General features: G+C 45.3%; 1 protein-coding gene across 5 annotated transcripts in view; it reads left to right on the forward strand.

Annotated features, from left to right (window-relative positions):
• Positions 1-16,918, forward strand: part of DPF3 (double PHD fingers 3) — a 250,009-nt gene that overhangs the window by 96,436 nt on the left and 136,655 nt on the right. For all 5 annotated transcript variants that reach the window (XM_081315577.1, XM_081315578.1, XM_081315574.1 and 2 more), the window contains exon 2: positions 13,339-13,499. In XM_081315577.1, coding sequence (XP_081171703.1) covers positions 13,339-13,499 — 161 coding nt within the window. The remainder of the gene's footprint in view (positions 1-13,338; positions 13,500-16,918) is intronic.

Here is a 16,918-nt window from a genome sequence, read left to right on the forward strand (position 1 = left end):
CTCTGCATTCCTTGGGCTTAGCCTGAATACCCCCATCACAGGCACCATCCATCACACTGGATGACTTTTCAGTCTTGTCATTCCAAATGTTTCTCATAACCTTTAAATGATTAATAGGGAATTTCCAACAGTTATTAGAAAGTCAGGTTTGTGAAAATTATGAAAAGGCAATTTCTGAAAGATAGTAGAAAGTAAGGTTTGCAATTTCAAGCAAGATAGCTAATCCCATTGTTCTAAAGTACTCAAACCTGCTGAAAACCACTGCCCTGTAGTCGTTTGGTGAGCAGCAGCTCTCTGGAGCACATGTGGGTAATCTCCCACCCTCTCCCTATCCAAAGAGGTTTCAAGAAAGTGGTCTACTCACCAATTCGTTAACTTTCCTTTCACAGAGATATCTTTGGTTCACCAAACCTTATCTGGAAGTTCAACAATTCAGCAGAATTGTCTAATAATGACTATTAATAATGACTGTGTATTAAATAGGAAGAACTCTGTATACCAAATGTGATATTTTCCCTTTACTAGAGTAGATGTCCTCAAAGATTGCTATTATTGAGTTGTCTTGTCAGTAATGATTTCACTTGTCAATGGGTGATCTATCACTTCCAAAGGCATGGAATAATCATGTTTAAAACATCCATATTAATTCAATTCCTTTGTTCCAGTTCATAGATTCAACAAAGATTACAAAAAAAGTGCCAGCTTTTGAATTTTCAATTTTCTTCAGGATAGATTTAAAAAAAATATTACTGTTGAAAAGCAGGGGAAAAGGAAGAGGGAAGGAACTTGCTACCTCTATAGCTAGATGCAGGGCTTTTTTCGTCATAGAACGCTCAGAACGGAGTTCCGGCACCTTTTTGGGATGGAACTTTGTAGGGTAGGCATGACATGTGTGAGTTCCGGCACCTTTTTCTTTTACAAAAAAAGCACTGGCTAGATGCGAGAGGAATGTACAGCTTTTTGATTAATTCCTCCTTGCTGTGTAATGGTTTTAGTTTCCTTTCCTTCCCAGCTGCAGCTTACTGATAATAGCTTGTCTGGTGAATGTATCTTTGCCATTTTTGTGACTTCAAAGTTGGCCAATAAAGGTTATAGTTCTCATCTTATTTAAGGGACGTGCCTTCTGGTGGAAATCTTTGCAATCTTGATTTGACTTAATTAATGTGTGAATAAACTGGGGGTTTCTTCTGATCAGATATTTAAAAGGTTTGGTGGGACTGAACCCCACAGTTCTGTTTCTTAACACAGGAACGCTACTGGAAGAGGAAAAGCAGCTAACCATATGAGTCTGTTAGTGTTTTTTTTTTAGAAAGGAATGAGTGTCACCATTTTTCTAGCACTGACTATATTGGCAGTATCTCTCTATGTTGGCCCTGCTTCGTGGCTGTTAGCACATAGCAGCAGCTTGGTTGGCTTTCTTTCTGTCAAATGTGTCACTGCTGCTTGCTTCTGGATATGAAATGTATGAGGAAGGCTAGATGATGTTGCACTTGAGTTGGCTTGCCAACCTTATCTGACTTGTCTGCTAAAGAAAGAATTTTGAAACTCAGTTAAAGGCTGGGGGGACTGAATTCTTGATCCATTTTGATTGTATAGTTATTCACATTATTCGGAACATTTTAAAAACTTAAAGTCTTTGTGTGTTCATCCTCTTCGCCCTCCCAGCAAATTTTTGCAATAGATTAAAGTTGGAAGTAAAAGAACGAATCATTTGATGAAGGAGTTGAAGTCATTTTCCTCTGTCTGTAAATTAATTGCATTAAAGAGTGGGGGAGGGAGGAGAGAGAGAGAGAGAGAGAGAGAGAGAGAGAGAGAGAGAGAGAGGGAGAGGGAGAGGGAGAGGGAGAGGGAGAGGGAGAGGGAGAGGGAGAGAGAGAGAGAGAGAGAGAGAGAGAGAGAGAGAGAGAGAGAGAGAGAGAGAGAGAGAGAGAGAGAGAGAGAGAGAGAGAGAGAGAGAGAGAGACCCTGGTACTGGATTTGCGGATAAATTTTCAATCAGGAACATCCATAAGGAAGGGTTTCTAAAAGTCAAAATGACAGCTGTGACTACATGATTGAACCTTTATCCTCTCTTCCCCCCCTCCCCCCCCCGCAAGTCTTGTGCATACAATGCTTACAAAAAGAGATGGGTCTTTGACTGTGCAGTAGCAACCACCATCTTGGCCTGCCCTGGTAAACCTCTCTGTTGGCAATCCTTCTAATTATCATTCCTGTTGCTTTGCTGACCAAAATCTGAAGCTAAAATATTGCCATTTGCTTAAGGTCAGATAGTAAGTCCATGAGAAAGATTCTAGCCTCTTATCTTTTGTGGCAACCCCACCAAGATGCTAATATTATTATAATACAGCGTACAACCCCACCAAGATGCTAACATTATTATAATACAGTGTACTTGAAACTTTGCCATAATAATAGACACGAGGACTAGAAAAAAATAAAATAAGGGGAAGAACAGCTATAGGAATGGCATTTATCCAAAAGTCCTGTAGTTACAGCAAGCTCTCTTAAGTTTGTGTTAAGTTTGTGTTAACTTCTGTTTTTATAGTACCAGTATATACTAGATATCTTTAGCTCATTCATTCTGATTGAGTAAAAACATTAGTCTAACAAGCATTTAAGCAATAGCTGCATATTAGCCTAAATAAATTATATTCATTGTTTGCAATCTACAATCCCTGAGCACTTATCAAATAAATCACTTATTTCACAATTATCTATTTTGCTGCTTGCTCTGTAAATATTCTTTCGTGATGTCAGTAAATAATCACGAGGGCAAGTGGCTTCTGATTTGAACTAGCGGCGTTTGAGACTTTGCCTGCCTGCCGACCTGCTGTTCTCCGCTAATGCGCCGAGAAGTCCGGGACGCCTTGCCCTGCCCTCCCTCCTCTGCCTGTTCGCCGTGAATACCCTCTGCTTGTCGGAGGGGCAGCGGCGACGATCCCCACCGGTCAGAGATCTTCTTACGATCATCAGCTGGCTGGCGCCGTTTTTGGCGGCGCGGAGCCTTTTTCTCCTCCCGGATGGTGTCTGCAGATGGTGGGCCTGGTCATCGGCCCCGGCGGACATGTTGGCGAATTCCCGGACTTAATACATCTGCTGGGATTGCCTCTCTCCGCCGTTAGAAGATTGCCTGGACTGGCGGATGGGTGCTTGGGAAAGAATGTTCCTGTTCTTCCCCCCCCCCCCCAGACTGGTGGCGCTGGCCGGAGATGCGAGGATTGACAGAGGCCTGGCCTGCCTGTTCTTACTTTCCCTGCTGACAGGCAGGCATTATGGCTAGCTCCATACCTGATGGGAATTAAGATCCCTCCTATTGATAGTCCAGTGTGGCTGGGACCGGACCGTGGTGGGAGGACGGTTTTGGACTGGCCAGTAACCACCTCACTGGTGTGAGAGACCAGTTGGGGTGGCCCTGGCTCAGGATCCCCTTTTCTCTCTCTGCTCCTGATTGGACTCCTCAGCCGGAGTGAGAGGACGACTGAGGTTGTCCCTTGGATTTCCATCTCAGGTGAGAGCTGAGATGGCTTTGCAGACTAGGAGATGTGCCTACTGGACTTTTTTTTTACCATCTATACACCATCATTGAGCGATCCTTTGGACACAACATCTGCCCTAAAAGACTATCCCAGCGCAGTATGATTTATTATTACTCCGAAGCGGACTTGTATGCCCTTAGGGCAGTTCCTGCCTCATGGGCGCGACCTGTCGCCTGTTTCCATACTCCCCTTAATGACGATCCCAAGCTTTGGGATTCCGAGAGGTGGCTGGGCTTAGATAGGGGCCTCGAGTCAAGACATGCTAAGAGGCCCCTGATAAAATTTTTAGCCGGTTATTTTAAGAGGTTAGGGAGGGGGAGGGAGGGGGGGGAGGGAGGGAATCTTTAACCGGCACTCAGTCTGGTCCTGTTAGAGGTCCTGACGGGACGGGGTCGGGGGAGGTGGCTGCTGGTTCTGGGAATGTGGGGGTGGGGCTTCAAATCCCCACGGCGATAGGGAATGGCAGCAGGTGTTTGCGCGGAGGGCCATATCAACATCTGGGATCGCGCCCCCGCTATCTCTGAGCGGTGGCGCGCTCCGACCCTCCGGTTAGCACCCTCCTACCCGGGGATGAGGGTGATCAGGCCCCTGAGCTCAGGTTGGTCTATTTTAACGCTAGATCCGTAGTTAACAAAGCTCCCCTCATCCGTGATCTGATCGAGGAGGAATGTGCGGATCTAGCGTGCATCACGGAAACTTGGTTGGGTTCGGAGGGAGGGGTGCCTCTCACCGAGTTATGCCCGCCAGGTTTCCGGGTGCTGCACCAGCCACGGGCTCAGGGCAGGGGTGGTGGGGTGGCAGTGGTTATTCGGGAGACTTTGTGTCCCCGGGAGGCCACCATTGTCCAGATGGCCGGGAGTGAATCCCTCCTCTTGAGATGTGGTCCTCGGGTTCAGTTGGGCTTGTTGCTCACATACCTGGCGCCCAGCTGTGTGGCAACAGCCCTGCCTGAGCTGCTCGACACCCTCTCAGGGTTGGCGGTGGAGTTCCCCAGGCTTATAGTCCTGGGTGACTTCAACCTGCCATCACTGGGGGGGTCGTCGGAGTTAGCTCGGGAGTTCATGGCTTCCATGACAGCCATGGGCCTGACCCAGGTTATTGAGGGCCCTACTCACGAGGGGGATCATACTCTCGACCTGGTGTTCCTGTCTGGACAGTGGTTGGATGATCTGGGAGGGGGTTCTCCGTCCATCACCCCTCTGTCATGGTCAGATCATCACCTCCTGAGGCTGGTTTTCCATCATGCCATCCCCCGCCGCTGGGCGGCGGAACCGACCAGGTGGTTCCGCCCCAGGCGCCTAATGGACCCGGACCGGTTCCAGAGGGCGCTTGGGCCGATACCTATCACCCTTACCCACAGCCCAGTCGATGCTCTGGTGGAGGCCTGGGAAACGGCTGCCACCAGGGCACTCGACTGTGTTGTACCCATGCGACCTCTGACTCGGCGCAGATCCCGCTGGGCTCCATGGTTCTCTGTGGAGCTCCGGGAGATGAAGCATCGGAGACGAGGTCTAGAGAGCGGTTGGAGATCCAGCCGATCCGAATCCGACCGATTGCAGTTAAGAACCTTTATAAGGTCTTATCTTGCGGCGATAAGGACGGCGAAGTCTAACTACTTTGCCGCCCTTGTCGCGTCCGCAGATAATCGCCCGGCCGCCCTGTTTAGGGTGACTCGCTCCCTCCTTAACCAGGAGGTGAGGGAGGATCCCTTGCAGGGACGAGCCGAGGAGTTCAGTCATCATCTGACGGACAAAATCGCTCGGATCCGGACCGGCTTGGACTCTGACTGGGCAGAGTCTGATGTGGAGGAATCAGGCGGTCTTGAGCATGTTATCTGGACTGAGTTCGACCCTGTTTCCCCTGATGATGTGGACAGGATCATGGGGAGACTGAGCTCCACCACCTGTTTGTTGGATCCGTGCCCCTCCTGGCTAGCTTATGCGGCTCGGGAGGGAACACGAGGCTGGTTCCATGCAGTAATAACTGCTTCTTTGAAGGAGGGTGTCTTCCCTGCCGCCTTGAAGGAGGCGGTGGTGAGACCCCTCCTCAAGAAGCCTGCTTTGGACCCGGCTGTTTTAAATAACTATCGTCCAGTCTCCAACCTTCGCTTTCTGGCGAAGGTTGTTGAGAGTGTGGTGGCGCATCAGCTCCCTCTGTTCCTGGAGGAAACTGATTATCTGGACCCGTACCAATCGGGCTTCAGGCCCGGACACAGCACGGAGACGGCATTGGTCGCGCTGGTGAATGATCTCTGGAGGGCTAGGGACAGGGGTTGCTCCTCTGTCCTGGTCCTATTAGATCTCTCAGCGGCTTTCGATACCATCGACCATGGTATCCTGCTGCGGCGTCTCAGGGGGTTGGGAGTGGGAGGCACCGTTCTACGGTGGTTCTCCTCCTACCTCCAGGGACGCTCGCAGTCGGTGTTGACAGGAGGGCAGAGATCCGCCCCGAGGTCTCTCATTTGTGGAGTCCCTCAGGGGTCGGTTCTCTCGCCTCTCCTGTTCAACATCTATATGAAGCCGCTGGGCGAGATCATTCGTGGTTTTGGGGTGGGGTATCACCAGTACGCTGATGATACCCAACTTTTTCTTTCCACCCCGAACCAACCCAGTGATGCCCTCTCCGTGATGTCCCGGTGCCTGGAGGCGGTTCAGGTCTGGATGGGGAGAAACAGGCTTCGTCTCAATCCCGCCAAGACTGAGTGGCTGTGCATATCGGCGTCTCGGGTTAACCAAGTTATTCCACCTCTAACGATGGGGGGTGAGGTGTTACCCCCCGTTGATAGGGCTCGCAACTTGGCCGTCCTCCTGGATTCACGGCTCAATTTTGAAGATCACATAGGAGCCGTGACCAGGGGGGCTTTTGCACAGGTTCGCCTGGTGCGCCAGTTGCGTCCCTATCTGGACCGAGACGCCCTACGCACAGTCACTCATGCGCTTGTGACCTCCCGTTTGGACTACTGTAACGCTCTCTACATGGGGCTGCCCTTGAAGACCACTCGGAGGCTTCAACTGGTGCAGAATGCGGCCGCGCGAGTTGTAATGGGGGTTTCCCGATACTCCCATGTAGCACCTCTACTCTGCGAGCTGCATTGGCTTCCGGTTGCCCTCCGGGTGAAATTCAAGGTGCTGGTTATTACCTATAAAGCCCTACATGGCCTGGGTCCGGGTTATTTGAGGGAACACCTGCTGCCGGCATCAAACGCCCTTCGCCCAGTGCGCTCCCACAGGGAGGGTCTGCTCAGGGTTCCGCCGGTGAGAGATTGCCGGCGGGTGATACCCAGGGATAGGGCCTTCTCAGTGGGAGCGCCTGCCCTCTGGAACCAGCTGCCGGTGGAGCTGAGGACTGCTCCCGACCTCCGATCATTCCGCCGGGGCCTGAAGACCTGGCTCTTTGAGCTCTCGGGCCCAGGCTGAGGAGAAAATCTTAATTTGGGGCTTTTAGTGTACAGGGTGAATTTAATACTTTTTAACTGGTTTTAACTTTTGTATGTTTTGATTTTTAATTCCCTGTAAACCGCCCTGAGTCCTCAGGGAAAGGGCGGTATACAAATGCAACTAAATAAATAAATAAATAAAATAAAGTATTTTTATGGGGATTCTTTTTTAAAATAGTTCCGATCAGTTTGGAAAACAGATAAGGAAAACTGGGACCCATAACGATGGTCCCAGTTTGGCTTCAACAGAATGCCAGCCATGTTCAACCACTTGACTTTGCCTATAGCAATGTTTCTCAAACTTGGCAACCTTAAGATAAGGGGACTTCAACTCTCAGAATCCCCGAGCCTGCAAGGAGAATTATGTTAAAGTCCATCCATCTTAAACATGCCAAACTTGAGTAATACTGTCCTAGTCTGTTGACATCCCCCAGCTATGTGTCAATTAACATGACTGAAAACATGCTCATCCCAAGGCTGTGCAAGGCATTTGAGAGAGATGCTTCACTGAGGACCCCAGACCGGATGTTTGGATGGCTTGCACAGCTGTTTCACAAGCAGCCCTCTCCAGCTGCTTGTGCAAGTGTGCATGCACAAGCACCTCTGCGTGGCACACTCATAGATGGCATGCTTCTCTGAATGTCCTGTTTGGTTTCAAACGCAAGCCTTAAAATGTAGCACATTCTTTTTTGTGACTTTTTCTGAATTTTGCTTACAGTTCTAACAGGGAGGCAATTGACCACATGATTTTTCCCCCCAAATACATTGTATTAAAATTGCTTGAAATTATTTGCTGACCTACAATAACTTTCTCAGCCATTGGTTAATAGCTGGCGGGCCCTTCAGTTTTTCTGTAACATTTTTTTTTCTGCCCAGAGCAAAACTGGACTTTAAAATGATCCTCAGCGCTGCCAGTTTAAAGAAAACATTTAGTTTCAAAAATGTACTTTTATTTTTAGGCATTCAACTAAAAATAATCCCTTGAAGGGAGTGCTGTAGTTTATCATTTCATTGGTTCTGTTAATGCAAAGTGACGGGCACTGCTCATATTTCATTATTGGAAGGAATGCTCCATGGGGGGGGGGAACCTAAGCAAAGGGGAGAGTTTATTTTGTTTTCATTCAGCATGCTCTCTTTGAGTTTTATTGTGCATCTTCATTTCAGCAGGGAAAGAAATTGGAAATAATTCTGATAAGTGGAATGTACTATGAAGGTGGGGGGAGGAGTAAACGTTTGGTTTCCTTGTGAGTTAGATTTAAAATGGGCTTTAATTATAGCTTTGATTTGGAGTCATGGCTTTGTAGTCGGGCTTGAGTTTTATTGCTTTCCTTTTCACCCACTCCCCACCACAACTTTTTAATTGAAAACAGGGGCCGAAAGAGGCACCCTGGAAGTTCTGTGTAATGAACTGACTTGGGAGGCTGGAATTGCCTTACACAACTTGCATCTCATGTCCCTCGCGCCATCCTTCTTCCCTTACTATCCTGTCCTAACTGGGCTCCTTTGCTGGTAATTCCACCAGGAATTGAGTCCATCGGCACACTTGGTGGGAACAGGAGCAGTTTTGACTGCTGGAAAATCCCAAGAATTATTACCACAATTTCTAGTGACATTTGTGTGCCTTTCTTGCTTTATGCCACAGACAAATTTAACAGTAGACATTAATCTTTAATCTTCCCTGCCCCTTGGCTTTAGTTGTCAGTGAACTCCAGTTGGTTAGTTACCTTGTTGATCATGCAGTTTTTGATGGAACTTGCCACAAATGGTGGTCTTAGTTTAAGGAGGGAGGGGGAAGAAGGAAAGGAGAAGAAGGTTGTAATTATGTGTAATTTCTCTGTGGCCTTAAAAAATACTAGTGGTAATTTACTTCCCAGCTGTTGAAAAGATTAACATTGCATCTGGTTTTTCATATATAGTACTATGTTTCTGATGTGGAAAAGGTGGATCAATCTGCAATGGAATTAGGCTAATTTACTACTCAAAAAAGGGACACGGTGGCTCAGTGGGTTAGGACGCTGAGCTTGTCGATCAGAAGATCAGCAGTTTGGCGGGTCGAATCCCAAGTGCCGCGTAACAGAGTGAGCGCCTGTTACTCACCCCAGCTTCTGCCAACCTAGCAGTTCGAAAGCACGTAAAAATGCAAGTAGAAAAATAGGGACCACTACGGTGGGAAGGTAACAGCGTTCCGTGTGCCTTTGGTGTCTAGTCATGCCGGCCACATGACCATGGAGACGTCCTCGGACAAGCGCTGGCTCTTCGGCTTTGAAACGGAGATGAGCACCGGCCCCTACAGTTGGAAATGACTAGCACGCATGTGCGGGGGAACCTTTACTCAGAACGGAATTAATAATAATAATAATAATAATAATAATAATAATAATAATAATAATAATAATAATAATAATAATAATAAAGTTGGAAGGGACCTTGGCAGTCATCTAGTCCAATCCCTTGCTCAGGCAGGAAACCCTATACCATTTCAGACAAATGGCTGGCCAGTCTTAAAAACCTCCAGTGTTGGAGCATTCACAGCTTCTGGAGGCAGGTTGTTCCACTGATTAATTGTTCTAACTGTCAGAAAATTTCTCCTTAGTTCTAGGTTGCTTCTCTCTTTGGTTAGCTTCCATCCGTTGCTTCTTGTCCTGCTGGGTAGCCAGCAGATATGACTACAGATATTTGTACAGATCATCTGACCAGTATTGTGCTGTAAAACGAATCTGTGCTTCATGAGTAAATAGCAATAGCACTTAGACTTATATACCGCTTCACAGTGCTTTACAGCCCTCTCTAAGCGGTTTACAGAGTCAGCATATTGCCCCCAACAATTTGGGTCCTCGGAAGGATGGATGCCTGAGTTAACCTTGAGGATCGAACTTGAGCAATGCTGCATTCTAACCACTGCACCACTACGGCTCATAGGTAAAGAGAAAAGTCTTTAGTATGTAATGATAATGGACCTATACCCCAAAAATAGATTCAGCATCAGGATGCTTACATTATTCATAAAGATTCATAGCATTATGTGTCTATTTCTTATTGCTTTAACTTGTGCTTTTATGTTGTATGATTAAATTTTACATTTTCACACATACAAAGGCACTTTATCCCCACATAGCTACACAACCTGTCTGTTTAGAGATCAAGGAGGGGAGCTTTTTATTGATGCCGACGAGGCAAGGCTAAATTGTAGTTCTTCATCGTTTGCTTTCTCCTATTGCATCTTTTCAGCACCACTTTCCATAGCCAACATACCTTTCCCAACACCGCCGCCTCCTTCCTTTTTCAGTTTCAACTTTTCCTCTCCTTTGTTTGTTAGAATTATATCCAGTCTGTCCTCCCAAGAGCTCAAGGGGCTTCACATAATTCACCTTCCTCCTTCCTCCAAGGCATGGTGGGGTCGCCCAGTTGAACGGTTTCCTTAACAATGAGACTGATGTGGGTAAAGTGTATCTCTGCTTAGTTCCCTTCTCTGAGCTTTTAACTGGTGAACATGAGACAAGAGAGCCAGGTATCTATGAGCCCTTTAAAGTAGTCCAGATAAGAAGCACTAACCGTGAATACTAATACTACCATTATTGTAAGATTGTGTAACAGAACCTTGCAAGTCTGAAAGCTTTTGTCCCCTCCTCTACTTCTACTCACCAGAAAACTAGGGATGCTTTTTGAGATGCTTCCCACGTTCCTTTTGCTTATGTGGGCTGAGATAATAACTTTTACATGGTGGGTGACTACTCTGTGGCTCTTTCTCCTCTCTCCCAAGGTCATTCCCACATAACTATTGCAGTATCCAATTAAGAGGTTTTTCACCACTATTAAAGACTTCTGGGTAGAGATATCTGTTGGCTACCATCTCATTCTGAGTAGTAAATTAGCCTAATTCCATTGCAGGGCTGGGTTAGAGTAGCAGGATTTCACAGTACCCCTCTTCTTCTACTATACAGTGCTGAGAGTTTACCAAACCCCAGCTGGATCAAAACAGACCCTCACCTTTTTTCGTGGGGGGGAAAGGAAGCAAGGCATGACAGAAGTTGGCTACTGCAGGGCTCATGGATTCCACCTAGAGTGTAACATACGTGGCTGCGTTTCAACCACCTCCCACGTTCCTCAGAGAAAGCACAGATGGCAAATGTGGCTGAATTTGATAAGAAAGGCTCTTGAGATACTCTTGTCAGAAAGCCTCTTCTTCAGCCATACCATGCTTTTCACTGCAAGGGTGGCTTTCTGGCTTTCATCCACTGAAGAGAATTGGCTCAGACAAGATGGCAGCAGGATCCCTTGCAGCTCTACTTTTTGGATTCAGAGATTTGTTACAGTACCATAGCAGAAGAGAAGGTAGTAAACATTACTTCCTCTTTCCTGCACGGAGAATACAATACAATTGAGGTTAGGGTCAGTCTTCTACCTGGGTGTGGATTTCTCTCTGTAACACCTTCAGTCTTGATTCAGTTCCCAAGCCCTCGTGGAACTTTCTCTTAGTTGTTCCTCCCCCATGTTAGATTATCTTGCTTTGTAATAATCCAAGTGCATCATGCACTTCCTTTTTTCATGATTTTCATGAAAGGAGCGCAGCAGCAGCATAACACTGCAGGAATTCCAGGCCTATTTAGTTTGAAACTGGTTGACAATTAAGAAATCATGCAAACCACATTGTTTTGCAGCATATATTCATGAAAATACAGCTCTGATTACCTAACAGGTAATTCCCAGTTCTGGTGGGATAGACTTACTGAGTGGAAATTGTGAACCTTGAAACTTAACAGGTCTGGAGCTGATATTATGTAATTATTCTTAGTTCTCAGGAAAGACTGAAGTATAAAGTCAGCTTGAAGCAGACTAGTCAAGGAGAGAAGCAACCTAGAACTAAGGAGAAATTTTCTGACAGTTAGAACAATTAACCAGTGGAACAACCTGCCTCCAGAAGCGGTGAATGCTCCAACACTGGAAGTTTTTAAGAAGAGACTAGACAGCCATTTGTCTGAAATGGTATAGGGTTTCCTGCCTCAGCAGGGGGTTGGACTAGATGACCTCCAAGGTCCCTTCCAACTTATTACTATTATTATTATGGTTGCTCAGAAAGAAGACCCTTCCTTCCTTCCTTCCTTCCTTCCTTCCTTCCTTCCTTCCTTCCTTCCTTCCTTCCTTCCTTCCTTCCTTCCTTCCTTCCTTCTGGAGAGGAATGCACAGGCATAAGATAGCCATTAGTTCAAATGACAAGCTTTCAGCTTGCTGACTGATGCCTGTGTCAGCACAAACAATTGTCCACAAAAAGTGTACTTGTCTTCAGCTAAATTATATAATTGCCTGTCAAGTGGAAATTGTTAAAGGAATAAGAGATAATGGTGAAATGGGCACTGGTGTTTAAAACCAGTTTTGTTTTCTCTCCTCTTTTCCCTAAAAAGGTTCTGAATGTGCATTTTTTAGATGTAGTTCATTCAGGAGCCCTCTCAAGGATAGCTCTACTGAACAGAGAGAGAGGTGCATCAGATTGCATATGCTGGAAGCAATGTGGGTGGTGGGGTGGAGAAATATAGGAAAGTGTTGGGGGTGGGGAGACTCATGTATGTCATACAGCCTTCCAGTAGCTGGTAGATCTTGGCTATATTGTCATCTGCTTCAGAATAAAATTCAGCTTTGCATATGGAACTCTGGAGAAGGTGGTATATAATCCATCATTTCAGGCAGCATCTTCTTTTGTGCCAGCTCTGGATTGAGGCGGTTTGGACCACTGCTGTTTTTCCTTCATGTGCGTCATTCGGCATGGCTGTCTTCTGTGCCACCTGGACCACAGAATCCTCGGTGACACAGCAGGGGGATTTGGGTTGCATTTTCACTCAGTATGAGAATATCCAGTTTTGAAAGCAGCTAAAAATGTCATCTGATCCTCAGATCTGGTTCTTGTGATGAAACCATAATTTATCTTAATGGTTCACCGTGATTATATGATAGACAATACACAAATAATATTCTAGACTGCCCCTGTCAATGTCAACCCTAACCCATTTGATTTATTTATTGGATTTATGCCTTGTCTCTTTATCAGTTTACTAATCAAGGAGACAAGAAAAATAGGGACATGAGAGAGGGATCTACCTCTCTCCCTCCCTCCCTCCCTCCTTCTTTCCCTCCCATTAGTTTGTAGGCTAGTCTGGGCAATATTACTCATGTCAAGGTTTGGGCTGGTCATAAATGGAAAAATAACTAACCCCACCTTTGTAAATCAACAATCCCTTATGCGCATACATTTTCATTTATCTTTATCCTTTGCATGTTACTCCATACACTTTCCCCTATTTGTGCTAGCAGCTAGCTCATTCTTGGTATAGATGGAGTTTCTTTATGGGTGCTCTGTCTTTTTTCTCTCCGCAGTCTTGGGGACCAGTTCTACAAAGAAGCCATAGAGCACTGCCGCAGTTACAATTCCCGTCTCTGTGCTGAGCGCAGTGTTCGCCTTCCGTTCCTGGACTCACAGACTGGTGTTGCTCAGAATAACTGTTACATATGGATGGAAAAGAGGCATCGAGGACCAGGTACAAATACGGCCTGTGGGAAGCCATGTGGGCTTCCTTTACTAGGAATGTTAAAGTTCTGAGCAGCCACTTTTTGAAGGACCAGCCTAAAATGGCTGACTTGAAAGGGGGCCTTTGGTAGCCACAGAAGATGAGTAAGTCTCGGTTATTCTCCCAGTTGCATTCTCTGTCAGTGTACAAACAAATTTTGCCTCTTCCCCAACTTATATCACTTCAGTTTCTTTATTTCTGTGCAATGGAAAAGCAATACCTAAGAGAATTGATAATTCAGTAAAACATTTATTGAACAAACCATATTTAGCAGTCTTTGGATGCAGTGGACAAATTTTAACTCTGGACACCCTCCACAAATCATATATAATCTTGTGCATCAAAAGTAGTCTGAATGAAACTGTTCAGTTTATTTTCATTTATTTTTTAACGAGCAATTCATGTTGTTGATGTAGTGATGTCATTACACCATCAATTTATATGATTTGTGTAATGACATCATTACATCAACATTATAAATTGATGAATGGAATATTTTCATATTTAACAGACATTCAGCTATAATGGACACCTTTCTTTGTTTAGTTCCTTAAATCAAAAGTTTAACTGTATTAAACAGAGCTGAGATAAAAAGACTTTTTATGTTATTAGTGAGACACGTGAGAATAATGGACATTATTTTTCAAAAGAAAAATCCACAAATGACCATCATATCCACTAATCCACAAATCCACTAACTATTTTAAATGACATTCAGTTTGACAAAGAGCTTGACTTGCAACTATAATGTAAAAATAAAGTGATGTATTATATGGAATTCTATGGTTTCCTCTTATTTGTGTGTGTGTGTGTGTGTGTGTGTGTGTGTAAGCAGTGCAAACTGTTTCTGAGTTGGAGACAATGAGGTACAGATACCCTTGACTTCTCCCCGCTCTATTTTAAAAAGGAATTGTAATATGGCCTTTTCTGCCTTTTAATTTCCAAAAGAAACATCCAGTGAAGACAGAGATTTTGGTTTTAGTTGCTTACCTGACTAGATAATTAAAAAACCCTTGTAGCAGATTTTGAACTGAAGAATAAGAAATTAAACAATATTTGTCCACAGGCATTTGTGTTTCCCTTTCTTCCATTTCATAAGAAAATTAAGAAATATGCACAGAGAAGAAGAAAGATAGAGGAGGTGGAATTGCTCTCTATATAAGAAATAACTACATCTCTACAGAAATAGAGCACAACAATGATGAAAACTGTCTTGAATGCATTTGGGTCAATGTAAAAGGGGGAAAAATGAAATTGCCATAGGTCAGACATGTCAAACACAAGGCCCGGGGGCCAGATCCGGCCCGCAAAGTGGTTTCATGCGGCCCGTGAAGCCACCCTGGAAACAGTGAGGGAACGGCCCCCATTGCCTTGGCCCTGGCCCAGAGACCCTCCTTCTGCCAGAGACCCTCAGATCTGTCCCACTCCTGCCCAGGCCCTCATAGGCACCCTTGATGCGAACGATGTAGAGCTGGCCACGCCCACCCAGTAGGCCATACACACTCTAGCCACGCCCACCCAGTAGGCCATGCCCACCCTGGCCATACCCACCCGGTCCCTTGAGGGCAACCGCAATGCTGATGCGGCCCTCAGTGAAATTGAGTTTGACATCCCTGCCATAGGTGTATACTTATAGGCCACCCAACCAAACAGAGGAAATAGATGAACTTTTTGCTAGTCAGTTAAAAACAGATCTGTGAACAACTAGAAGCAAACAAAGTTATAACTAGTAGCCAGCATGGGTTTGTTAAAAACAGATCATGCCAAACAATCTTATTTCATTCTTCAATAAAGTGACTAAACTAATAGACCAGTGAAATACTGTGGACGTAGTGTACTTAGACTTCAGTAGGGCATTTGATAAAGTAGACCACAACCTACTCCTTAGTAAGCTAGAAAAAGATGGAATAGACACCACCAGATGGATCTGTAGCTGGCTGGCCAACCATGTGGCACTACATCCACATGGAGAGAAGTAAGCAGTGGAGTACCACAAGGTTCCATCTTAGGCTCAGTTCTCTTCGATATCTTCATAAATTACTTAGATGAGGGAATTGAAGGGGAACTCATCAAATCTGCAGATAACAGCAAATTGGCAGGAGTAGCCAACACCCCAGAAGACAAACTCAGGATCCAAAAGATCTTGACAAACTTGAACAATGGGCTCTGTCCAACAAAATGAGTTTCAGTGTGGAGAAAAGCAAAGTTTTACGTTTAGGCAGGAAAAATCAAAGGTACAATGAGAGACTGGGCGAGACCTGGCTTAAAAACAGTAACTGTGAGAGGGACCTTGGAGTCCTAGTAGATGATCACTTGACCATGAGCCAGCAGTGTGCAGCCAGCCGCTGCCAAAAAAGCTAATACAACAGAGGCATAGAATCAAGATTTTGCCAAGTATTAGTACCGCTTTATAAAACCCTAGTAAGACCACACCTGGAATACTGCAGCCAATTTTGGTTACCATATCACAAAAAAGATTTTGAGATTTTGGAAAAAAAATCAGAGAAGAGCAGCTAAGATGATCAAAGGCCTGGAAACTAAAACATATGAAGAACAGCTGTGGGACTTGGGTCTGGCTAGTCTAAAGAAAAGAAGAAATAGGGGAGACATGATAGCAGTATTCCAGTACTTGAGGGGCTGCCACAAAGAAGAGGGGGTCACATTATTCACGAAAGCACCAGAGGGGAATTCAAGAAACAATGGTTGGAAACTGACCAAAGAAAGAAGCAATCTGGAATTAAGGAGAAACTTCCTGACAGTGACGACAATTAACGAGTGGAACAGCTTGCCTCCAGAAATCATGGGTGCTCCATCACTGGAGATTTTTAAGAAGAGACTAGACAGTCACTTGTCTGATATGATATAGGTTCTCTTGCTTGAGCAGGGGGCTGGACTAGAAGACCTCCAAGGTTCCTTCCAGCTCTATTCTTTTCTAAGCTAAGGTATGTAGGAAGCACATCACAATAGTAATGGAGGACTTTAATTATCCTGACATCAACTGGGAGACAAAATCTGCACCAAGTGGAAGATCAAACAGATTCCTGACAAACCTATCAGACAACCTTGTTTCCCAAAAAGTAGAGAAGGGAACTAGGGGATCAACCATATTGGACCTAATTCTCACTAACAGAGATGAAATGATAGAAGGTGTTGAAGCCACAGGAACCTTGGGGGGGAGTGATCATGCAATATTGGAATTCAACATTATGCAAGCACAAGCAATAGAACACAGTCAAACTAGAGTCTTAGACTTTAAGAGAGCTAATTTCAATAAACTTAGAAAGAGCTTGGGAAGGATTCCATGGATGAGAATCCTTAAGGGGAAAACAACTCAAGAAGCTTGGGAAATTTTGAAAATGAGATTATAAAAGCCCAGTCTAGCACAATAC

Source organism: Vipera berus, assembly GCF_964194415.1.
Source record: "Vipera berus genome assembly, chromosome: 1".
Taxonomy (NCBI): Eukaryota; Metazoa; Chordata; class Lepidosauria; order Squamata; family Viperidae; genus Vipera; species Vipera berus.